At 42.7% G+C, this 23128-nt stretch overlaps 1 protein-coding gene across 1 annotated transcript; it reads left to right on the forward strand.

The window, feature by feature from the left end:
* Nucleotides 1–75: 75 nt before the first annotated feature.
* Nucleotides 76–21211, forward strand: mrps31 (mitochondrial ribosomal protein S31). The gene is made up of 7 exons (XM_080839947.1): nt 76–242; nt 3497–5332; nt 6548–6700; nt 9782–9928; nt 19306–19379; nt 19671–19814; nt 20172–21211. Exons 1-7 carry the CDS (start codon nt 151–153, stop codon nt 20414–20416), a joined length of 2691 nt encoding a protein of 896 aa, XP_080696073.1. The 5' UTR covers nt 76–150; the 3' UTR covers nt 20417–21211.
* The last annotated feature ends 1917 nt before the right edge of the window (nt 21212–23128 follow it).

Genomic DNA, 23128 nt, shown 5'->3' on the forward strand with positions numbered 1-23128 from the left:
TTTGTGCAATTTAGGAACTATTTTACCGGTCTTCTTAGGAAGCACGGACATCTTATTGGGTTGCGCACATCGGAGGCATTTTTGAAGCAGTTTAGGGCCTGTCGGGTCTCTGTAACGTTAAGACTGTTGCTAGTTTTCGGGGTGACCGTCATGTACCGAAAGTTAATTCCCTCGTATCAAGGTTATAAATTGTTCGTTTTTGCCCAGCTTATTCATCAACGTCCACAGAAATGCGTGTTCAAGTAAGTAATTTTAAGATGCTCGTTTGCGTAAGGCTTGCGGTTTCTGCATGGATAAGGGCGAAGGATAGTCAAGGTTGTTGACACCAAATTGGCGTTAGCTGATTTAACCAGCTCACATGTCAATGATGGGGAAAGTATGACCTGTATATTTACCTCTGTGGCTTCATTGGCTTTGTATTTAGTCGTTATTGAGAGTGACTCTTCGTTTTAAGAACAGCAACAACATTTTAACCCATTTCGAATATACCCTAGCTAGCTGATATGACTCTTAGTGCCATTGCTAACAGTAGATTACCCAGTTAAAGTTAGTTGTTAAATTGTTGAGGTAGCTAACTAACGTTAGATAAGCTAACGTTAGCTGGCTTAATGTCAGATTACCCATGTTTGAGTGCATTACCTCATTTATCTTAATAACTTATCTTATAACACCACTACCTGACAGTACCCTGGGGCACCAGCGAAACATGGGAAAGCACACACTGACACTCCAGCGTTCTCCGCTAGCTGCTGGGAAAAAGAAAACGTTGAACAGAAGACAGTTGGGATCTAACGTAGACTTTACTGCAACCCATTTTGTATTCACAAGTCCCTAAGTCATTTGTAGTCCCAAAGTGACTTCTTTTTGGCCATTGACCCTTTTTGATCCTTTTGGGGTGCCTCACCATAAATCAGTTCAGTGATGACTTAAGGCTGATTCATGCTTCCTTACGTAAGCGTAAGCGCAAGCGCAAGAGGCCGCGCAAGCCCCTTGCGCGACTTCTTACGTCTTGCGTGCGTCGGCCCCTTTTTCTAGACTTGCGTCATTTTTTACGTAAGCCCTTACGCGAGCCTCGCAGCCTGCATTCTATCAACGAATGATACGAGATGAGGTTACTAAAATATTCTGCATGTCTACTCAGTTTTACAGTGCTTCCCAAGTAAAGGTTTGAAAATAACTTCAAGCTTCAGACTTTCTGTTAGGGAACCTGTTATCTATCTGCAGAGCAAATGTCAGGCTCATACAAAAACATTAACGTGAATTACTTGATGCTAATACCTAGCGCGGTGTCTATAGGATTTTCCATATACGTTAGCATTAAGCTAACGTATTTTCTACCACAGTTAAACATGCAATACTATGTGATTGTTTTTAGAAAACGAATGTTACGTGATGAGATTACTCAAATGTAGTCTGCATGTCTGCTCAGTTTAACAGTGCTACCCAAGCAAAGGTTTGAAAAGAACTTCAAGCTTCAGACTTTCTGTTAGGGACACAGCTTTCTATCTGCCAGGCAAATGGCAGGCTCATGACAACACGCGCAACCTTTGGGAGCATGAACTGCACCGAGTAAATTTTGCGCAACCGTTAACCCCCAACGCTGTAGCATGCAGCCGCCTTTAAGGCTGATTCATGCTTCCTTACGTAAGCGTAAGCGCAAGCGCAAGAGGCCGCGCAAGCCCCTTGCGCGACCCTTGCGCGACTTCTTACGTCTTGCGTGCGTCGGCCCCTTTTTCTAGACTTGCGTCATTTTTTACGTAAGCCCTTACGCGAGCCTCGCAGCCTGCATTCTATCAACGAATGATACGAGATGAGGTTACTAAAATATTCTGCATGTCTACTCAGTTTTACAGTGCTTCCCAAGTAAAGGTTTGAAAAGAACTTCAAGCTTCAGACTTTCTGTTAGGGAACCTGTTATCTATCTGCAGAGCAAATGTCAGGCTCATACAAAAACATTAACGTGAATTACTTGATGCTAATACCTAGCGCGGTGTCTATAGGATTTTCCATATACGTTAGCATTAAGCTAACGTATTTTCTACCACAGTTAAACATGCAATACTATGTGATTGTTTTTAGAAAACGAATGTTACGTGATGAGATTACTCAAATGTAGTCTGCATGTCTGCTCAGTTTAACAGTGCTACCCAAGCAAAGGTTTGAGAAGAACTTCAAGCTTCAGACTTTCTGTTAGGGAACCAGCTTTCTATCTGCCAGGCAAATGGCAGGCTCATGACAACACGCGCAACCTTTGGGAGCATGAACTGCACCGAGTAAATTTTGCGCAACCGTTAACCCCCAACGCTGTAGCATGCAGCCGCCTTTAAGGCTGATTCATGCTTCCTTACGTAAGCGTAAGCGCAAGCGCAAGAGGCCGCGCAAGCCCCTTGCGCGACCCTTGCGCGACTTCTTACGTCTTGCGTGCGTCGGCCCCTTTTTCTAGACTTGCGTCATTTTTTACGTAAGCCCTTACGCGAGCCTCGCAGCCTGCATTCTATCAACGAATGATACGAGATGAGGTTACTAAAATATTCTGCATGTCTACTCAGTTTTACAGTGCTTCCCAAGTAAAGGTTTGAAAAGAACTTCAAGCTTCAGACTTTCTGTTAGGGAACCTGTTATCTATCTGCAGAGCAAATGTCAGGCTCATACAAAAACATTAACGTGAATTACTTGATGCTAATACCTAGCGCGGTGTCTATAGGATTTTCCATATACGTTAGCATTAAGCTAACGTATTTTCTACCACAGTTAAACATGCAATACTATGTGATTGTTTTTAGAAAACGAATGTTACGTGATGAGATTACTCAAATGTAGTCTGCATGTCTGCTCAGTTTAACAGTGCTACCCAAGCAAAGGTTTGAAAAGAACTTCAAGCTTCAGACTTTCTGTTAGGGACACAGCTTTCTATCTGCCAGGCAAATGGCAGGCTCATGACAACACGCGCAACCTTTGGGAGCATGAACTGCACCGAGTAAATTTTGCGCAACCTTTAACCCCCAACGCTGTAGCATGCAGCCGCCTTTAGACACAAAAACGTTCGGGGATATCTTGAAATGTAACCCTTTGCAAACGGGGAGAAATTGACTAACTTCAAGGATGACCAGGATGAATAAATCTGTTGTTGTTCTTTATCCTCCATGTATACTCACTATCAGGGATACAAACTCTAATGTTTGACACAAATTTTCCAGAGTCATACAAAAACCATATAATGTGAAGTGCAAACATATTACAAATCACGCGCGCACATACACATGTACAACAGAGCCACTACAGACCACTGAGAACAGATAAATATCACAGAGAATAACAGGCCAGATTAAAGAGGTTTGTCTGGCAGCCATGAAACTAATTAAAGCATGTGAAAGTCTAGGGAAAGAATAGGGTCGCCTCGAGCTGGTTTGGTGAAAGTCTGGTGTGGTTGTGATGGTGATGTGTTGTCTGGTGGGGTTGTGATGGTGATGTGTTGTGGTCCTCTCTCCTCCTGAAGGGCAGCACTCCCATCCTGCAGTCGAGCTCTCAGCTCCAGCCAGTCCTCTCAGGGTGATGGAGGCCCTCGGAGGCCTCCAGAGACTGCTGCCACGGAGACTGCTGCCACGGAGATGACTGGCAGCCAGAGCCAGGTTAAGGTGAAGGAAGCTAAAGGGGTGAGTGTGGAGGCCACAGGAGTTAAGATGGGCGACAGCGAGGCTGCAGCACCTGCAGGTCACCCCCAGATCCATGCTGCTCCGCAGGAAGTGGCTGCCCCCCCTCAGGAAGTGGCTGCTGCTCCGCAGGAAGTGGCTGCTGCTCAGGAAGTGGCTGCTGCTCAGGAAGTGGCTGCTGCTCAGGAAGTGGTTGCTGCTCAGGAAGTGGTTGCTGATCCACAGGAAGTGGCTGCTGCTCCTCAGGAAGTGGCTGCTGCTCCTCAGGTAGTGGCTGCTGCTCCTCAGGTAGTGGCTGCTGCTCCTCAGGAAGTGGCTGCTGCTCCTCAGGTAGTGGCTGCTGCTCCTCAGGTAGTGGCTGCTGCTCCACAGGTAGGGGCGGCTGCTCCACAGGAAGTGGCTGCCCCTCAGGAAGTGGTTGCTGCTCCACAGGAAGTGGCTGCTGCTCCTCAAGAAGTGGCTGCTGCTCCACAGGAAGTGGCTGCTGCTTCACAGGATGTGGCTGCCCCCTCTCAGGAAGTGGCTGCCGCTCCTCAGGAAGTGGCTGCTGCTCCTCAGGAAGTGGTTGCTGCTCCTCAGGAAGTGGTTGCTGCTCCTCAGGAAGTGGTTGCTGCTCCACAGGAAGTGGCTGCCCCCTCTCAGGAAGTGGCTGCTGCTCCTCAGGAAGTGGCTGCTGCTCCACAGGAAGTGGCTGCTCCGAAGGAAGTGGCTGCCCCCCCTCAGGAAGTGGCTGCTGCTCCTCAGGAAGTGGCTGCTGCTCCTCAGGAAGTGGCTGCTGCCCCTCAGGAAGTGGCTGCTGCTCCTCAGGAAGTGGTTGCTGCTCCACATGAAGTGGCTGCTGCTCCTCAAGAAGTGGCTGCTGCTCCACAGGAAGTGGCTGCTGCTTCACAGGAAGTGGCTGCCCCCTCTCAGGAAGTGGCTGCTGCTCCTCAGGAAGTGGTTGCTGCTCCTCAGGAAGTGGTTGCTGCTCCTCAGGAAGTGGTTGCTGCTCCACAGGAAGTGGCTGCCCCCTCTCAGGAAGTGGCTGCTGCTCCTCAGGAAGTGGCTGCTGCTCCTCAGGAAGTGGCTGCTGCTCCACAGGAAGTGGCTGCCCTCCCTCAGGAAGTGGCTGCTCCGAAGGAAGTGGCTGCCCCCCCTCAGGAAGTGGCTGCTGCTCCTCAGGAAGTGGCTGCTGCCCCTCAGGAAGTGGCTGCTGCTCCTCAGGAAGTGGTTGCCCTCCCTCAGGAAGTGGCTGCTGCTTCTCAGGAAGTGGTTGCTGCTCCACAGGAAGTGGCTGCTGCTCCACAGGAAGTGGTTGCTGCTCCACAGGAAGTGGCTGCTGCTCCACAGGAAGTGGCTGCTGCTCCACAGGAAGTGGCTGCTGCTCCTCAGGAAGTGGCTGCTGCTCCACAGGAAGTGTCTGCTCCCCCACAGGAAGTGGCTGCCTCAGAGGCCCGTGCTGCTCTGGCGGAGGGCAGGGGCGATGGAGAGCTGCCTAAAGGAGGGAAGAAGAGTCTTCTGGAGTTACTGGGTGCCATGAAGGTAGATGTGACGACTAAGAGGAAAGTCAGGACGCCACGCCCTCCTCCTCAGTTTGAGCAGCCAATGAGGACCAAACCAACAATGACTGTCGCCACGGAAACAACCAAGGGAATGTTCCAGCAAGCCGCAGCAGCAGCAGCAGGGGAGAACAGCATGAAGAGGTGAGAAGCACACACACTCGCACTCACACACTCTCACACACACACACACACACACACACTCGCACACACACTCGCACTCGCATTCACACACACACACACACACACACACACTCACACACACACACACACACACTCACACTCACACTCTTACTAACACTTGCACTCACACTCGCACACTCACGCTCACTCATTCCACAGGATACATTGTAATTAAGCAATAAGGTTCGAGAGGCAGTACTGTATCGTCAATAATGTACTTGTTCGAGGGTGTTGTTAGGCCCGACGCGCAGCGACATTATAAATATTAAGTACAATTAAATGATAAACAGTAAGCTGCCTTTCAGCCCAAAAAAGTTCTAGCCACCAAACATTGTGTATCGCATATCAGAAGCCTAGAGAAAATAGTCCCCCTTTGTGTGGCTGTTGCTATGCAACAGACAAACAGCATTGGGAAGGTACATCACGTCTGTTAACCTAGAACCAAGTTTGTTGATGATTAGCTAGGAGATCGACATTGATCTTGCACCATTTTATTCATTCACATTGCTCATTTTATAAATTTGCCATTAAAATAACAAAAACGACAATGGGACACTTTCAACTTTGTTAATTTTCGTTAATATTGATTTGGATATCGCCACTAACTCTGAGGGAGGCATGTGAGAGCAACGTTATACTTATTAGCAGCGAGGCTAGCTAGCTACTATGTGTTTCAATGGATTTTTGGTCTAAGCGTTAGCACCAACCTACAAATAATATTCGAGAGCTATAGTCAAGACCTACAATACTCTACAACATTCGTGTAGCACATTAACAACTAACCGAGTCAATGTAGACATATAAAAAGTCGTGTAGATAGCTTAATTCACATAACATTTCCCACTATCAGGCTCCCAAGACGCAGCCATCTTGGTTCGATTTCGAATCTACTGTTATTTCGAGTGCGTACTGATAAGGAACGCTCAGGTAAATGTAAACAGGTCGTACAGTACCTTTATCGCTGATTAAAGCACACCCCGTGACTCACTCTCAACCAATCAGAATGCTTGATTTCATCTACCTGTGTTATAATGTACAGAAATCTACAGTCCTAATGTACACTTTTACTTTTTTGATGATTGAAAACCCTTTTTCGTCTTTGACCCATGTGCATTTGGGTGTTTGGTTGTCGTGTGTGTGTGTACTTGTACGTGTGTGTGTGTGTTCTTTCTACAGAGGAGCAGGCTTGGCCCCTGAGTTAGTTGCTGCGGCAACAGCAGCAGCTTCAACACTCCCTAATCGTGGCCAGGCAACCTCAGAGTTGCTACGACAACTGAGACGCCATGAAGCCCAGGCAGAGAGCCAGCAGCGAGGGGGAGAAAGCATCAGGTGTGTTTGTGCGTGTGCGTGTGTGTGCGTGTGTGTGCGTGCGTGTGCGTGAGTGTGTGCGTGTGCATCAGGGTGGGAAATTTACATATTTTTTAGGGGGCAATTTTTGCCCCCACTTACTGAAATCCAGGGGCATTTCACAAAAAATTGGGGGCACTTTTAGAAACTTGTGAAAAACGTTTAACCTTTGTTCAAAATAATAAACACACTTATTTAGGCTTAAAGCAGCTATACGGAATTCTGTTCCAAAACTAGTACGCTAACTACCTAAAAGGCATGCAAAAACCTTGCAAACACCACCAACAGCCCAGCTGACACTAATAGAAGCTTGCCAACACACTAACTGGTGTCTTTGCAGTATACCTGGCGTCATGCATGTGCAAGCTTTTCTTCCATTTTTGCAGGGTGTTCCAGCCCGTTACACAGAATAGGGCATATCTTGGATGGCTAGTGGGAAAGACACAGGTCTTGATCTGTCCTTCACATGACCATATGCGATCAAAATTAATTAGAGGATGGTACCAAAACCAGTTGCCTATAGAACCATACCTCAAAAAGTGTCAAATTGTTGCATAGTGTTACTTTAAAGTATATGAACAATTGTCATCAAATGGCAATAATAAGACTATTAGGCTTTAGTCTACAAATTCAAAGTGTTTTCTTTTTTTGAACAAAAACCAAACAGACAACCTAAATTAGACAATCATATTCACGTTTATTCTTATTTCTTTGTGGTTATGAGTTGTTATTACTACATTTCATTATTCAACTATTAACAATCGTTTTTTTCTTTTATTATATTTATGGATTTTTGTGTTACCTTTAATCATGTTGTACCTACCATAGTAGGCCTACAGGAAATACAGTTAAGACTAGTAAGCTAGCTTGCAAGCAAGCCTTTGTAGTTAACGCTGAAACGCACTATCAAAGATGGCTAACGTTAGCTAACTAACATTAAACTAGCTTAACCGAACTAAATCATTTCTAAAAGTATTATTACCAGTTATCATTCACCATAGGCGATGGCGTGATGCTTGGCGCCTGGTGACGAAAGGCCATGTATTTCTGTATGTTTTCGCTCCCTTTGATGAAGTCAGCAGAAGAGTTTGCCTGTGCTGGATTTACAACGACTTGGGCAACTCGTTGTCTACAAGTCCGACATGCCTTGGGAAAAAAAATCAGGTGTTTTTCTCGTCGTCATCCTCCACCCCAGGCCAATCTAACTTTATTTTTTGACAGTTGCTGGGTGTGTGAATCTTTTAAAAATCGAGATGGTGACGGAGACTATGCTGATCCTCGTTTCTCCTCACTCTCGCAGTCACAGGTCTGATTAGGAAGCGCTCCAAATATGTTTTGTTAGAACGTTCGGTTCTTCACGCAACAATGAGTCAAGGCGAAAATCAAAACATTTAATGGCAACTGACCGGCTACAATGTTTGACACGTTCATCAAATTATTATTACACGAAATTATGGGGGCATTTTTTGCCCCTCTCCTAGTAATTTTAGGGGCAAAACTATATTTTTTAGGGGCAGTTTTGCCCTTTGCCCTCGTTAATTTCCGACGCTGGTGTGCATGTGCGTGAGTCACAGACAGACTATGTGTTTGTGTATGATCATTTTTGCGGCTGTGTGAACCTGTACAACTGAGAGTTTGTGCGTGCGTGTGTGCGTGAGTGAGTGAGACTTTGTGTTTAATACAGTGTTAATTTTGTTAACGAAAAGTTTGACGAAAAATATGCGTTAACAACCTTTTTACCATGACTTAACCCTTTCATGTATGAATTATGAAAAAAATGATTTTTTGGGGATTGATTTATTTTCTTACTCAAAATGAACCTAAACTTCAAATTTGTTTTGAATTTTTTTTAAATATGGTATATTAAGAATATATTTTACTGTCCACATACGTGGACACCATGCAACAAAGGGATGGTAACAAATATATACCCAAGGTTGAAAATCATTATTTTCATTTTCATTATTTTCAATTTAGTCAATATTTATGTTGATATGTTTGATATATGATTGTTTCTTTAATTTGAACAAAGCAAATAAAAAAAAATAGCAGGTTATATAATTAGATTTAATGTCATCCGATTCCTCTAATGCACGTGTGTCAAACTCAAGGCCCGCGGGCCGGATCAGGCCCGAAAAGCCATTTAATCTGGCCCGCCAGCTCCTCAGAATGTTACAAAAGGTTCCATTGATTTGAATGAGCAACGGTGAAATTTTATTTAGTTTGCCTAATTTTCCCTCAGGATTAATAAAGTAGCCATCTATTTATCTATCAGAGCTTGTCTGCCGCGGCCGCTGGTATGTCGAACGCACCACAAATACTGCAAGTCCCACAATGCACTGTCCCCTCTTTGGTTGCAAACGTCAATTTAGGGAGCGCTTGCCCCACTGTCCGGCCCTCGACTTACACCCATTTATTTTATTTCGGCCCTCTGTGTATTTGACTTTGACACCCCTGCTCTAATGCATGGTGTCCACATACGTGGACGTCATCCGATACCTCTGATGCATGACATCCACATACGTGGACAGTTGGTTTTTAGGGTGTACAAACTATATTTTACATCAAATTTCATTTTTTTTAACACAGATTTGTTCAACACACTTTCCCCTACATGCTAATATTTTTTGTGACTGATTTGGCCTTCTTGGGTAGAAGTTTCTAACAGATATGCCTGGAGTATTCAGCACATGTTCAGCACCGTCAGCCATCTTGACTTAATGATGTCATTACACAGTTAACATTCCAAATACAAGATTATAAATATTGTTATTATATTGCTCTGAGTCTACTGTCACTGCCCCTATGTGGTTTGGAAAATATAACTATGATAATGCAAAACAAATTAAGTTTAATTAACTGTCCACGCATGTGGACACCATGCACGAAAGGGTGACGAAAACGGATCTTTGAAAATAAAAACTGTGACTAAATCTATTTGTTGACGAGAATGTTAGTGCTGGACTAACGTAAAATTAAAGATTGAATGAATTATTGTTTGAATATGAATATATCGCTGATATAAAGGAAGGGAACTCATTAATGTGTTTTTAATCGCCATAGCAACATCATTGCTGATATGAAGGTGGGTAGACAAGCCAATGGACGCCCTGATGCCCGGCCAGCCAATCAGATTCGCTTTGATGAGGATGGGCGTGGCTACACAGTTGACAGAGGCATCACCAGTGAACTGGATGGAGTTCGACGAAGGTCAGGAAACGACTCGCTCACTATCACACACACACGACACACACACACACGACACACACATGGCACGCACACACACGCACACACACGAACACACATACACTCACTCTCACCAGATGACACACACACAAACACACACACACACACAGATATACACAAACACACACATCCGCACGTACACACACATGAATACACACACATGCACATTCACACACACACACACACCTACGCACCCATACACTTACTCTCACCAGATGACACACACACACGTACACGCACACAGATATACACAAACACACACATCCGCAAGTATGTACACAAACATGAAAACACACACATGCACATACACACACCTACGCACCCATACACTAACTCTAACCAGATGACATGCACACAAATATACACAAACACACACATCCGCACATATAAACACACACATACACACATGGGCATATACACCCACACCTACGCACCCACACACTCACTCTCACCAGATGTCTCACACACACTATTATACACTCACCAGATGACACACACACACACACACACACACACACACACACACACACACACACACACTGTTTAATATTCTCACCAGATCACACACACACACACTGTTTAACATTCTCACCAGATCACACACACACACACACACTGTTTAACATTCTCACCAGATGACACACACACACACGCGCGCATACTGTTATACACTCTCACCTGATGACTAGCCCAGTAGAGTTGCCATGTCAATGTTAAGATCAAATAAATAATTGGATGAGCCCACATTTTCGTTAGTTAAATAAAGACAAACCCGAGTTCAGCAACAGAAAGAAGAGAATCTGTATTAGAAGACGATTGGTAGAAAAGAATTGATATTAATCAACACCTTGATTCCTAAAAAGAAGTCAGAAATCTTGGTGTTCTAATAAACAGCATTTTATCATCTTCTAAATATAACCAGAATCAAGGTTTTGGTGTCCCAACATGACCAAGAGAAGCTCCTCCATGCCATCATGTCCAGTAGGGTGGACTACTGTAATGATCTTTATGTCCAGTAGGGTGGACTACTGTAATGATCTCTTAACTGGTCCAGTAGGGTGGACTACTGTAATGATCTCTTAACTGGTCCAGTAGGGTGGACTACTGTAATGATCTCTTAACTGGTCCAGTAGGGTGGACTACTGTAATGATCTCTTAACTGGTCCAGTAGGGTGGACTACTGTATTGATCTCTTAACTGGTCCAGTAGGGTGGACTACTGTATTGATCTCTTAACTGGTCCAGTAGGGTGGACTACTGTAATGAGCTTTATGTCCAGTAGGGTGGACTACTGTAATGATCTCTTAACTGGTCCAGTAGGGTGGACTACTGTAATGATCTCTTAACTGGTCCAGTAGGCTGTACTACTGTAATGATCTCTTAACTGGTCCAGTAGGGTGGACTACTGTTATAATCTTTATGTCCAGTAGGGTGGACTACTGTAATCTATCTATAAATCCAGGAACTCTGTGTGTCTGTCTGTCTAGGGCGTTCCTCACTGACGGTAGTTCCGTTAGTTATGAGATTTCGCATGTAGCTTACGCATGTCATGAACCTGTGCATCCTTGATTTTGAAGATTTTTGAAAATATAGTTTTCGAGATATTTGTATTTTACCGTTTCCCGTAGGAAACAATGGGTTATCGTCTCCCGTCTCGTCGGCACTATGGGGAGTGACGTCACAATCAAACAATATACACGTAGTAACTATCCTGCCTTCACTCAAAGTTCAGAATACCGTTGGATAGAGGAGGTGAGGTCCGCATTCAAATTCTTCTTGGTGAACAGATACATTCGGCTTTCAGATTGTACATTGCTTTCCCATCTGTTGCTATGGAGTCCACGAAATACGCGCAATTCTCGCTGTAAGTTATGTCGGGCCACGTCATGTTATCCTCCCAGTTCTACACTAGACAAAAGCTAGCCTACACCTACGTCTGCTAACACTACAGAATGCATAATTCCTACGGGCACTGCACTAGTGATCTCTAAACTGAGCTTCCCCATAAACACCAGTAAACAGCTGCAGCTCATTCAGGATGCTGCTGCTAGAGTTTTCTCCAGGACCAAGAGAACACTCTAGCACATTACTCCAGTTCTAGAATCATAAGACTGGAACCGGGGACAGTTAGACACATAGACATATATAAGGCCGAATCTCGATTCTTCCCCTTGCCCCTTTTTCTTTGTCTTTGTCTTTGTCTTTGTCTTAACCCTAGCACTTGCAAGTGTAAGGGCCAAGGGCTGAAAACGTTCCCCTATGAAATGAGACGCCACTCGGTTTCGGGTACGTCACTTGGTTTCGGGTACGTCATCATACATCGTCGCCAGCTGGCTCCTACGTCACCAGAGCGCCGAAACGCTCATGGTTGCAAATATATATGTATACGACTGTATAGAGCATGAAACAAGACTGTCGTCATTTTTAAATTAATTATAAGCCAAAAAGACTTACATATGTGGGACTCCCTCTGAGCTGCTGCCGCCATCCTTGAAGACGTTCGGCTGTGTGTAGCATCTAGCTAGCAAGCTACCATATAATCCAATGAAGTGGTGGCATACGCGTTAGCTGTAACCTAAAACTACTGTTTGAAAGCTTCAGTTAAGACCTACAATACTCTGCATCGTTCGTGTAGCACATTTCAGATCAAACCGAGTCATTATAAACATATAAAAAGTTGTGTAGATAGCTTTATTCATGTAAAATATTCCTTACTTCAAGCAGCCATGTTTTTTTGAAAATTCCCGGGCTGGTTTCGCTGTGTGCTCTGGGATAGCGCTTGGAGGAGCAAGTAAGGTCTGGGATTATCTTGACTCCAAGGGCCATATAGCCCTAAATCTTATCCCTTAATCTTGATCAAATTGGGTATTGAGACACCACTAGCTCTCACATGAACGCGCAACTTCAAGGGTAAGGGGGAAGATAAGGGATAAGGGGGAGTATTGAGATCGGGCCATATATTACTAGATGACTCACAGCGGAGTCTAGAACGTCCGCAGAGGTCGGCCATCTTGCTCGGGGAGGATCGCTCACAGTAACATTGTGTTGGTAGTAGGGTTGGGTACTGAGAACCGGTACCAATATGGCACCGGTTCCATACAACCGGTACCTACCCGGACCGAAATGCAACGCAGATTTCAGTGCTTCCTTTCGGTGCCTCCTGAGCCGATTTTTTTTTTTTTTTTTTTTTAATTATTATTAATACAGAAACAAATCATGCAGCTAAATGAACAAAACTTCCGTAAAATGTTGTCTTATAAACGAGAATTATTTCAGCCGGCAACATCAAACACGGAGGCTGGTTCCAAAACAGAACAAAACTAGCGATAGCTAATGAGCAGTAACGTTAGTGGCGTAGATCTTTCTGAGTACAATCTGTATACTTTTTTGGGTTGCTAACAGATTTCGCGGGGCACATATAAAACTGCTCCATCTCCCAATGTAAACTCTGGCCTGTGTCTATGGAATCAGATCAATGCCATAAATATTTTGTAATCTGTAATATAGATTTAGTATCTGTAATATAGATTAAGTATCTGTGAAACCATCTACACTTTCAAAACCTATCTACAGATACGGATTTCAAATACGAAATGTATCTACACTTTCAAAAACTATCTTCACTTTCAAAATCTATTTACAGATACAGATTTCAAATACGAAATGTATCTACACTTTCAAAAACTATCTACACTTTCAAAATCTATCTGCAGATACGGATTTCAGTTACGCATTACGGATTTCTGTTACGAATTACAAAATATTTTTGGCACTGTTTTTACAGCCTTTCTAAAGAGCCAATCAGCGCTTTTGGCAGATTTTCTTAAGCGCCAATCAACACATTGTATCCTTTACTGACTAGCCAATCAGCGCTAGCTTGCTGGCAACTGCTGGCCCGCTCATTATTCAATAATTATAACCTAAATCTGCCACCGCTCTGCCTAGGGAGAGATCTGGGGTCTCCCCCGCATGGTTTGAATAAAATTCGGTGTACGAACGCCGTGGGGGAAGTTAAACAAGCATGCCTTATGTCTGACCCAAAGGGCTGATGAACACCTGTACTATTAAGTTAATCTTAGGCTCTGGCGATTCAGAGATCGCTTGGCTGCAGAACGCATTGTAACTAAGAAATTGGTCTCAACCACATCTAACAAATATAATCTAATGAAAGTGTGACGAGAACTCCAGCTTGCTGCCTCATATATCTCTTCCACTGAGACGCTAGAAAACTCGCTTCCACAAAAAATACACAATAAAGCGTTTTCAAGCACTTCAGAAAATGGTTACAACTAGGCTACCCCAAAGTGCCATGAAAAGAAACGAAAATGACATTGCAAGGTGGTTTTGAAATCAGGCTGGTCATTATCCAGTTGTTGAGGATGCATATGCACTTAACGGTATACCCCCACCATCACTTAGCATGTGTCTGGAGAACAAGACAATAGCAGTCTGTCTGCTAAATGTTCTCATCGTGATAATGGGTCATATGAATGCTGTGAATAGGAGATCTGTCACAAAAATGCTAACGTTAGCTTTCGTTAGCTACCAAAGCAGATCCTAATGTCTTCCATACAACGACAAGGATCTTTGAAACAGGTGGAACGAAGTGTGTAGTGAAAACCACTGACTTTGATTGTGCGTTTTACAATAACTTTATTAACAACTCCAAATATAGGACTTCTTACTTGTGCCATTTCTCGGTCTCGATTATGACTGCTGCCTGCCCTGCATACACCGTTTCACTCAACTTTCCCAGTTACCAGCAAGCTAGCGCTGATTGGCTAGTCAGTACAGGATACAATGTGTTGATTGGCGATTTAGAAAATCTGCCAAAAGCGCTGATTGGCTCTTTAGAAAGGAAGTAAAGACAGTGCCAAAAAGATTTTGTAATTCGTAACAGAAATCCGTAATGCGTAACTGAAATCCGTATCTGCAGATAGATTTTGAAAGTGTAGATAGTTTTTGAAAGTGTAGATACATTTCGTATTTGAAATCCGTATCTGTAAATAGATTTTGAAAGTGTAGATAGTTTTTGAAAGTGTAGATACATTTCGTATTTGAAATCCGTATCTGTAGATAGGTTTTGAAAGTGTATGGTTTCACTATACAAAATCTATATTACAGATGCAAAATCTATATTACAGATTACAAAATATTTATGGCATTGATCTGATTCCATATGTGTCGCTCACGCTCATTGGTGATTACATTGCAACATTTTAATGACAGCGAAGAGCAGGCAGCCTTGCACAGAGCAAGCACAAACAGAGCTAGCCATCAATATAACAGAGAAAATGCCGAAAGGTAAACGATCAAAAGTGTGGCTGTATTTCGCACAAAAAGATTCAAACAACGCGACGTGCAGCACATGCAACAACAAAATTGCGTGTAAAGGGGGGAGAGAAGGCAAGAGGCAAAGGCAGATCAGAACTCGCAGACTGAAGACTAAACGGAAATGCCAGCAGCCCTGAAACTAAACTCTTAAAGGGGCAGTACACATTCACGAAACCAGTGGGTTTAAATAAATGCAAACAAAATAATAGTTGTTTTACTCTGAAGGCAAATATGCTCATATTTCTGCTAAAGAATTACTGAAGTTTGAAGTGTGTGTACAGAGTGTGTTTTGTATTTATTTATATTTATTAGGGATGCACCGATGCATCGGCCGTACATCGGTATCGGTATATGTTTGCCTCTTTTAATGTTATCGGCCTATCGGTAATAAACTTGACTTTCACCGATGGTACTGGCCGATGCTTATGGCAGGCAGTTTTTAAAGAAAAATATTGTATTATATTCGTTTTAATTTTGATTTTATATGGCATTCCCTAAGGGTTTATGCTTGTGTTTTGTAAGGCTGCATTGCAAGCATCTGTTTACAGTTGAAATGATGTCTTGATGCCTGGTGATATTATATTAAATAAAGTTTAGTTAAACTAAAGATTGTTTCATAAATCTGATTGAATTTGTGCTCATTCAAAGTTAAGAGTGATAAAGGGCTGACATAATTTAACACATTGCTGTTTAGATAATGATTTCATTATTTTCCTGGCACAAAAGGGTGAATGAATAACAACAAAAACAAAATAAACAAATATCGGTATCGGTATTGGTATCGGCTAGATTGTTGTTTTGAACATCGGTATCGGTATCGGCCAAGAATTTCCATATCGGTGCATCCCTAATATTTATTTAAGTATACTGTAAACTGTTGTTAAAAGTTAATATATTGTTCATAGTTTGAAGTTAAAAGGTTTGAAGCCAAGTGTGTTTTTTGTATTTACATGTATAGTATACCATAAACAGTTAATATATTGTTAAATTTGAAGAAAACTATTTGCCTTGGCAATAAATAAGCCTTTAATGTCGTCAATCGTCGTTTTGTGCTATTTAAAAAAAAGAAAGTATCGGTTCTGGCACCGTTTAGGCACCGGTATCGTTTTAAAAGTATCGGTTAAGCACCGGTATCGGAAAAAACCCAAACGATACCCATCCCTAGTTGGTAGTAAATGTACTTTTTAAATAACCATAGCTTGCTCAATTTTTTACCGATTTTTAAACGTGTTGGTTTGTTATAAACGTCAGAGATGTAGTTACCGTAAATCCTCCAATTGTGGCCGGGGCTTTTATTTACTTAGGCTGCACAGCGCACCGGCCTTTATTGGGGGCAGGCTTGTATTAGGGGCAGGCCTTTATTTCTTACTTATCTTCTGTTACAGAATTGTATTATTTAAATAATGGGCATAATTGCAATAGGCTAATCTAATTCATTGCATATGCGTTCAACACTTCCTGCACATCGCGTAGCACTTTAGGTGCGGTGTGTCAACGTAAAAAAAATAAACATCGGAGTTATGGTCTCCACTGTCAGTCACGGAGAAAAAGATTCCCAAAGCCTTGATTTTAATCATTTTTCTAGACACTCTATTATGCTTATCGCGGACTGAAAAAATGTATTCATCGACCTGGTTTGATATCCAGCCTAACTTTCTTTCTACCTCCACCTGCTAGTCGTAGCCTATCGCATTTGTCTCGGGTCAATGTCAAACTTCTTTGCTGCTTTTTCTCCCGAATGTTCTTCAGCAATCAATCAGCATACACCATCTCTTTGAATTTAATATCAAAGTTTCGTAAGTCTACAACTGTTTTATGATCCCTTCTGGAAAAAGTAACCTAGCCAACTAAAACGTTACAGATAAACAACAGTAGGCTATACGATACGTGCATTTAGGCTAAACATTCGCCTAGTAGTCCTACGTGGGGAAATTTATTTTTTTATTTTTTATTGCAAACAGCCCATGAAATTAGCCAACAATATTACATAATATAATATTAAACATGAGGAGAACATCTATTTGTGAAATGCATTCAATTAAATTGTGATGCCTACTTTGAGCCAAAGGACTGATGCTGGTAGGCTACAGTAATAGGCTACTTTATTTTACCCCCGGCTTGTATTCGGGGCCCAGCCTTTATTTGTTCGTATGGACCACGACCCCGGCTACTATCTGAAGCCCGGCTTCTAATTGAATCCCGGCCACAATTGGAGGATTTACGGTATGACACTGTATACATTTGCATACTTACGTAATGTTCTAAAAAATAGAATAATGATCTAAAGTAGGTACAATACTTCCCTGACCAGAACGGTTTCCAGGGACAGTCCCCGTTTTTTGGTAGCATGTCCCCGGCTGGCGATGCCCCCGGTTTTCACTGTGACCAATAACAGACCCGGAACACAAGTTAAACATTTTAAAAAGAGAGAAAAGAAATCAATAACCAAATGTTTAGTTGCGTAGCCTAGTTATACAGTTGAATAGAGAGGGACAGAGAGAAGAGGAGCCTTGAAACCTTAGCGCATGTGTCAGTTGCAAGCCAGTTTAAAGACCCTGTTATGATGTCATAATGGCCCAATGCAAGTCAATGGGAGAAATTGTATTAGTTTTTCTTTAATATTTTAAAAAGTATAAAGTTTAGAAAAATTAAAAATACATAACATAAGTGTCCTTTACAAGACCTGCACAACACATTTTGAAGTTTCTACGTTAAGTGGTTCGAGCTGAATTAAGCACAGAAGTCGGTACAAAGAATAATAAGTATAGAAAACGAAGGAATAACAATACAGGGCATTTCATGCACTGTAAGTATTCATAAGTATGTAGTGTCACAACTACATCTCTGACGTTTATAACAAACGAAACCGTTTAAAAATCGGTTGAAAATTGGGCAAGTAATGGATATTTAAAAAGTACATTTATCACTACCAACACAATATTACGGTGAGCGATCCTTCCCGAGCAAGATGGCCGACCTCTGCGGACGTTCGACTCCGTTGGCCGGCAATGCGGACGAGTCATCTAGTAATATCTATGGCTAGACAGGTCCAAGAGAACACTCTAGCTCATTACTCCAGTTCTAGAATCTTAACACTGGAACCGGGGACAGTTCCACAGGTCCAAAGTACAACCTAGGGTTGACCTGCCAACTGGTTAGAACTTTGGAATGGAGTTTTATCTCCAGTAGGGTGGACTACTGTTCCAGGATCAAGAGAACAGAGCACATTACTCCAGTTCTACAATCTTTACATTGGCTTCCAGTTACTTGCAAAAGAGATGAGCTATTTTATTGTTACACTACACTTCACTACACCACACTAGATATATGTGTTTGTATTAGGGGTGTGAATCTCATGAAAGAGTTGATCCGATTCGTATCTCGATACATGGGCAAGATACAATACAATACAAGAAAAGATGGGGCCTACTTTACAGGCTGTCATTGTTCTGACTGAGATGAAATACACCAGGTCAGCGAGGGAGTGTTTCGCATAGCAACTTAACGGAGAGACAAACGCTTGTAACCCGGTTTATAACTTTTAAATCGGGGCATCGACCGGTTCATGTCATTTTAATACCGATACGATGCTTCACGCATCGATGTACTCGTATCTCACACGCTAAAAACGGATATCGATACGTATTGGTTATTTTTTCACCCCTAGTATGTATGTGTGTGTGTATATATTTTTTTTATATTATACTTTCACGCAGTATTTTGTCTTTATTCTTCCTTTAGTTGTTCATTTTGCTTTCATGTGTTGAGTTTGTGTATGAAATGTGCTGTAGAAATGAACTTGCCTTGCCTAAACATCACTGTCTATTCATACACTGAAACACTCACACACCAACTCACCCTCCATGAACACACAGTCATTCACACACTTAACAACCCACCCTTCATGAACACACAATCATTCACACAACTTTAAATACCAACTCCACACACATTCATACACACACATGTAGACACTGTCAGCAGATCCTGATGATATCTGTTTCTTAGGAAGAGTGGCTTCTCTGGTAAGCGCTTAAACATCTTTACCACGAAGCCTGATGAATCACCAAGCCCTGATACAGGTACAAACCCACCCAACATCCTAGTATCGTGTGTGTGTGTGTGTGTGTGTGTGTGTGTGTTGACACTGATACAGGTAAAAACCCAACATCCTAGTATCATTGAGTTTGCTGTTGTGGAAGCAGATGAATGAAAACAATACAATTGTCTCAAGGCCCAGAGCCTGAATCCCCATGGCAAAGAAAGACTCCCTGGACAGGAAGAAGCTCTGATTATTTGACCTCTGTGTGTTTTCATAGTTGTGGGTTGTTCATTATCCAATGAGTCCAGCTAACAGCTTCCTGTCTGTCTAGGTTTGGGTCTGTCGCTATGGGAACTCGATCTGGCCAGTCGCATTGCCATGGCAACCAATCAGCTTCCACAGAACGGCTTTGAGGAGATGCTGCTCTGGACCAAACAGGGCAAACTCTGGCAGTATCCAATCAACAATGAGGCTGGTATGTTTTGGAAGCTTCTCATTGGCTCAGGGTTATGGGGGGCTCTTTAGCAGAGGCTTCTCATTGGCTCAGGCTGTGGGGGGCTCTTTAGCGGAGGCTTCTCATTGGCTCAGGCTGTGGGGAGGATGGGTTCATTTAACATATTCATTCATTTTTGATGATCATCACCAACACTAGACATGGCTCATAGCGTATAAATACATCATAAGATTGATTAATTAACTAGTCACACTATGAATGCTGTATTCATTCTATGCTATATGCTTCTAATGACCCTGATCCCCCCCCCCCAGGTCTGGAAGACAAGACGAGGTTTGACAAGCCCTAACCCTATCTCTCTATGCTATATGCTTCCAGGTCTGGATGAGGAGGTGTCGGTGGCGTTTCACGAGCACGTGTTTCTGGAGCGCCACCTCACGGAGGGGTTCCCCACGCAGGGGCCGGTCCGACACTTCATGGAGCTGGTGATCGCCGGATTGGCTAAGAACCCCTACCTGACAGCCAATCAGAAGCAAGAGCACATTGCCTGGTTCAGAGAGTACTTCCAGGAGAAGAGGTCAGTGCTGGACGAGGCAGAGGCGTACGTCAGCCTAGAAGCTTAAAGGAACCTAAGAACGTCAAGGAACCACAGGCTCAAGAATTAGAACCTTTGCCGAGGCAGAGGAGTGCAGTATGAGGCCCTGCAGCGTGAACACGCACGCGCAGACGCACACACACACACACACACACAGGACCTGCAGCATTCATCAATCAGGGGGAAATGGACCCGAAACAGAACAGGAGAAAGGTTAAAGGCAAACTAAACTGAGAAAAATGGCAGATGAACAATAACACATCAGAGAACTGCCAGTTATGGGAAGCCAAATATGAGTACCAGTTTAAAGAATCCTACCAATTGGAAACGTTTCCAGCAGTGGCTCATGATGACTCCCTCATGCATGAAGATCAACCACACTCTCGTGTCCATTTCAGAGAGCAGAAAATCATAATTTAAATATATTTAATTCAATTCAAATCCCATCTCCTGACATGAGGGAATGATTAAATACCATCAGAAATAAAATGCCTTTATCTGTGGCTGTGCCCTGTGTGTTTCTTCACTGTATTGATGTATTTTTGTGTTCTTTGTTACTTAGGACTACGACCCTGTTAATTGAACGCTGTTTAGACTTTAGACCACTTGACAGAAACCAGTAATAAATATAAATGCACATTACTTGTCTGGACAATTTAAGTTGTTGTAATTGTTCTCTCTCCATCCCTCCTTCCCTCTTTCTCTCCATCCCCCCTCCATCCCTATCCCCCTCTTCCTCTCCTCCTCTCTCTCCTCTCAGCACAGAACCCTAGTTACATTTGATGGTGGATTTGATGATTAAATAAGCCTTAATAACAACCTGTTTATTTGCTGGGATAGATTCATTGTACCCTTTAGTGGTTTTCTTGAACACTGCATGGTCTGGGTCTCATTGCTCTGTTTTTTAGACACGGCATCAGGGGATCAGCTGAACCGAAGCTGTTCTAAACGTGCAACCACCTTAATGCACAGCTGAACCCAATGTTCTCTGAATGCAGTGATGAGGTTATGTTTGTATTTACAGTTTTTCTCGATTGCTTTGGCACATTTTTCCATTCACTGTTTACTTTTTCAAAACAGCTCACACACAGCCCTTATCAGAAGCTGAAATGACCAAAACACTGTATGTTTTCAGAATGACACCACCTTCTCAAAACTCATCACACACCCATCAAAACCAAACATTTTCATCAAAACCTACAATTTGTGCTCAATTGAAAATGTATGTTTTTTCACTTATTTAACAAAGGATAACACAATTCTAACTACAGCTATCAATATCCACCTCTGAAACCATCACTTTAACTTTTGTGCAACACCCTCACAGTATTGACTATTTTACCGCTGACAACATACTACAATTTGGGATTGCACTGAGCACTCTTACTTAGGGAATATACTGTCAGAAAGTATTTGAAATCTGAAAATGTGTAAACAGTAAAATATTTTAGCTGTTTTTGTATTGTGTCGTGGAAAATTCTAAGAGTTCTCAAGAAACTTCTCAAGGCAAATAGGTATGAATATACTGAACGGTTTATTTCAGAGGAGATAACTACTGCTGAGCTGGTCCATGGAGCATCTCAAAAACTCTAGTCATAAGCTAAAGCGATAAAGTAGATAATCTAACCAACAAGTCCCCGTGCCCACTTTTATATTGATCAAATCACCCTTTGCTCTGGTTTCATCTGCGTCTTATTTGCGTCATTGGATCCGACCGCACCGAGATGGAAAACAACAGGTACCTTATTTGCGTCATTGGACTTGACCACACCGAGATGGAGAACAATCTTATTTGCGTCATTGGACTCGACCACACCGAGATGGAGAGCAATGGGTCCAACTTTCTTAACAATGTTGCATATTAAACAGTTTGCTTTAATTAACCACCTCGAGATACATGGTGTACAGCTTCCTGTGATACCAGGTATCTCGGGGCTTTCAGACATGGTTCTTAACATTGTCTGCCTTGTGGCTTTTACAGAGGCGTCAGTCACCTTGCCCTGACCCCCCTTTGTCCCTAACAGGCGGTGCAGAGGGGGCATGTTTACCACGTGATTTATCACAAAAGGTATCTTTGTAATTGGGGTTATAAGAACAGGCCTGTCTGCCTCATGATTTCTCGGAAATGCTATCTGCGCACTTTGGTTTATAAGAAAAGGCCTGTCTGCCATATGATGTCTCTGAAAAGGGGCCTTTTCTGCCTCTGGCAGCCTCTCCATGAGTTATAAAGAGCTATCTCTATTTGTTGAGATGTCCATGTTCCAGTACCAGCCATACACATTATTCAACAGTACAGTAAAAAAGAAGATAAAAATACGACATTTGCTAAACACTAAAGATATTCTAAACAAGGACCTGTCGACACCATTTGCTCTACCGTGTACAAAATGGCAAAGATTCTGACAAAAAATATTTATTGCAGTAATTTTTTCACATTACCTGTATATTCTGTAAGAAGTAACAAGGTCAAATCTGTTCTGTAGTGAACATTCTCCCCCTGCCACCAGTGTGGGCCAGTGTTGATTCTGTAAAAATAGTGTAGTAGACTGTACTGTAGTACAAAGTAATTATAAAGTAATCAGAATTAGTTGTAAATTACTTAAGTGAAACTACAGTATACATAGTATTTTTTTGCCAAGACTGCAATGAAACACAGTACAGTAAATTGACTGTAAAGGCCAGCAAAGTGTCATTGTCATTGCCGAACGTACAAACAATAAATGCCACAGCATGACGGCTC

This window comes from Sprattus sprattus (genome assembly GCF_963457725.1).
Source record: "Sprattus sprattus genome assembly, chromosome: 1".
Classification (NCBI taxonomy): Eukaryota; Metazoa; Chordata; class Actinopteri; order Clupeiformes; family Clupeidae; genus Sprattus; species Sprattus sprattus.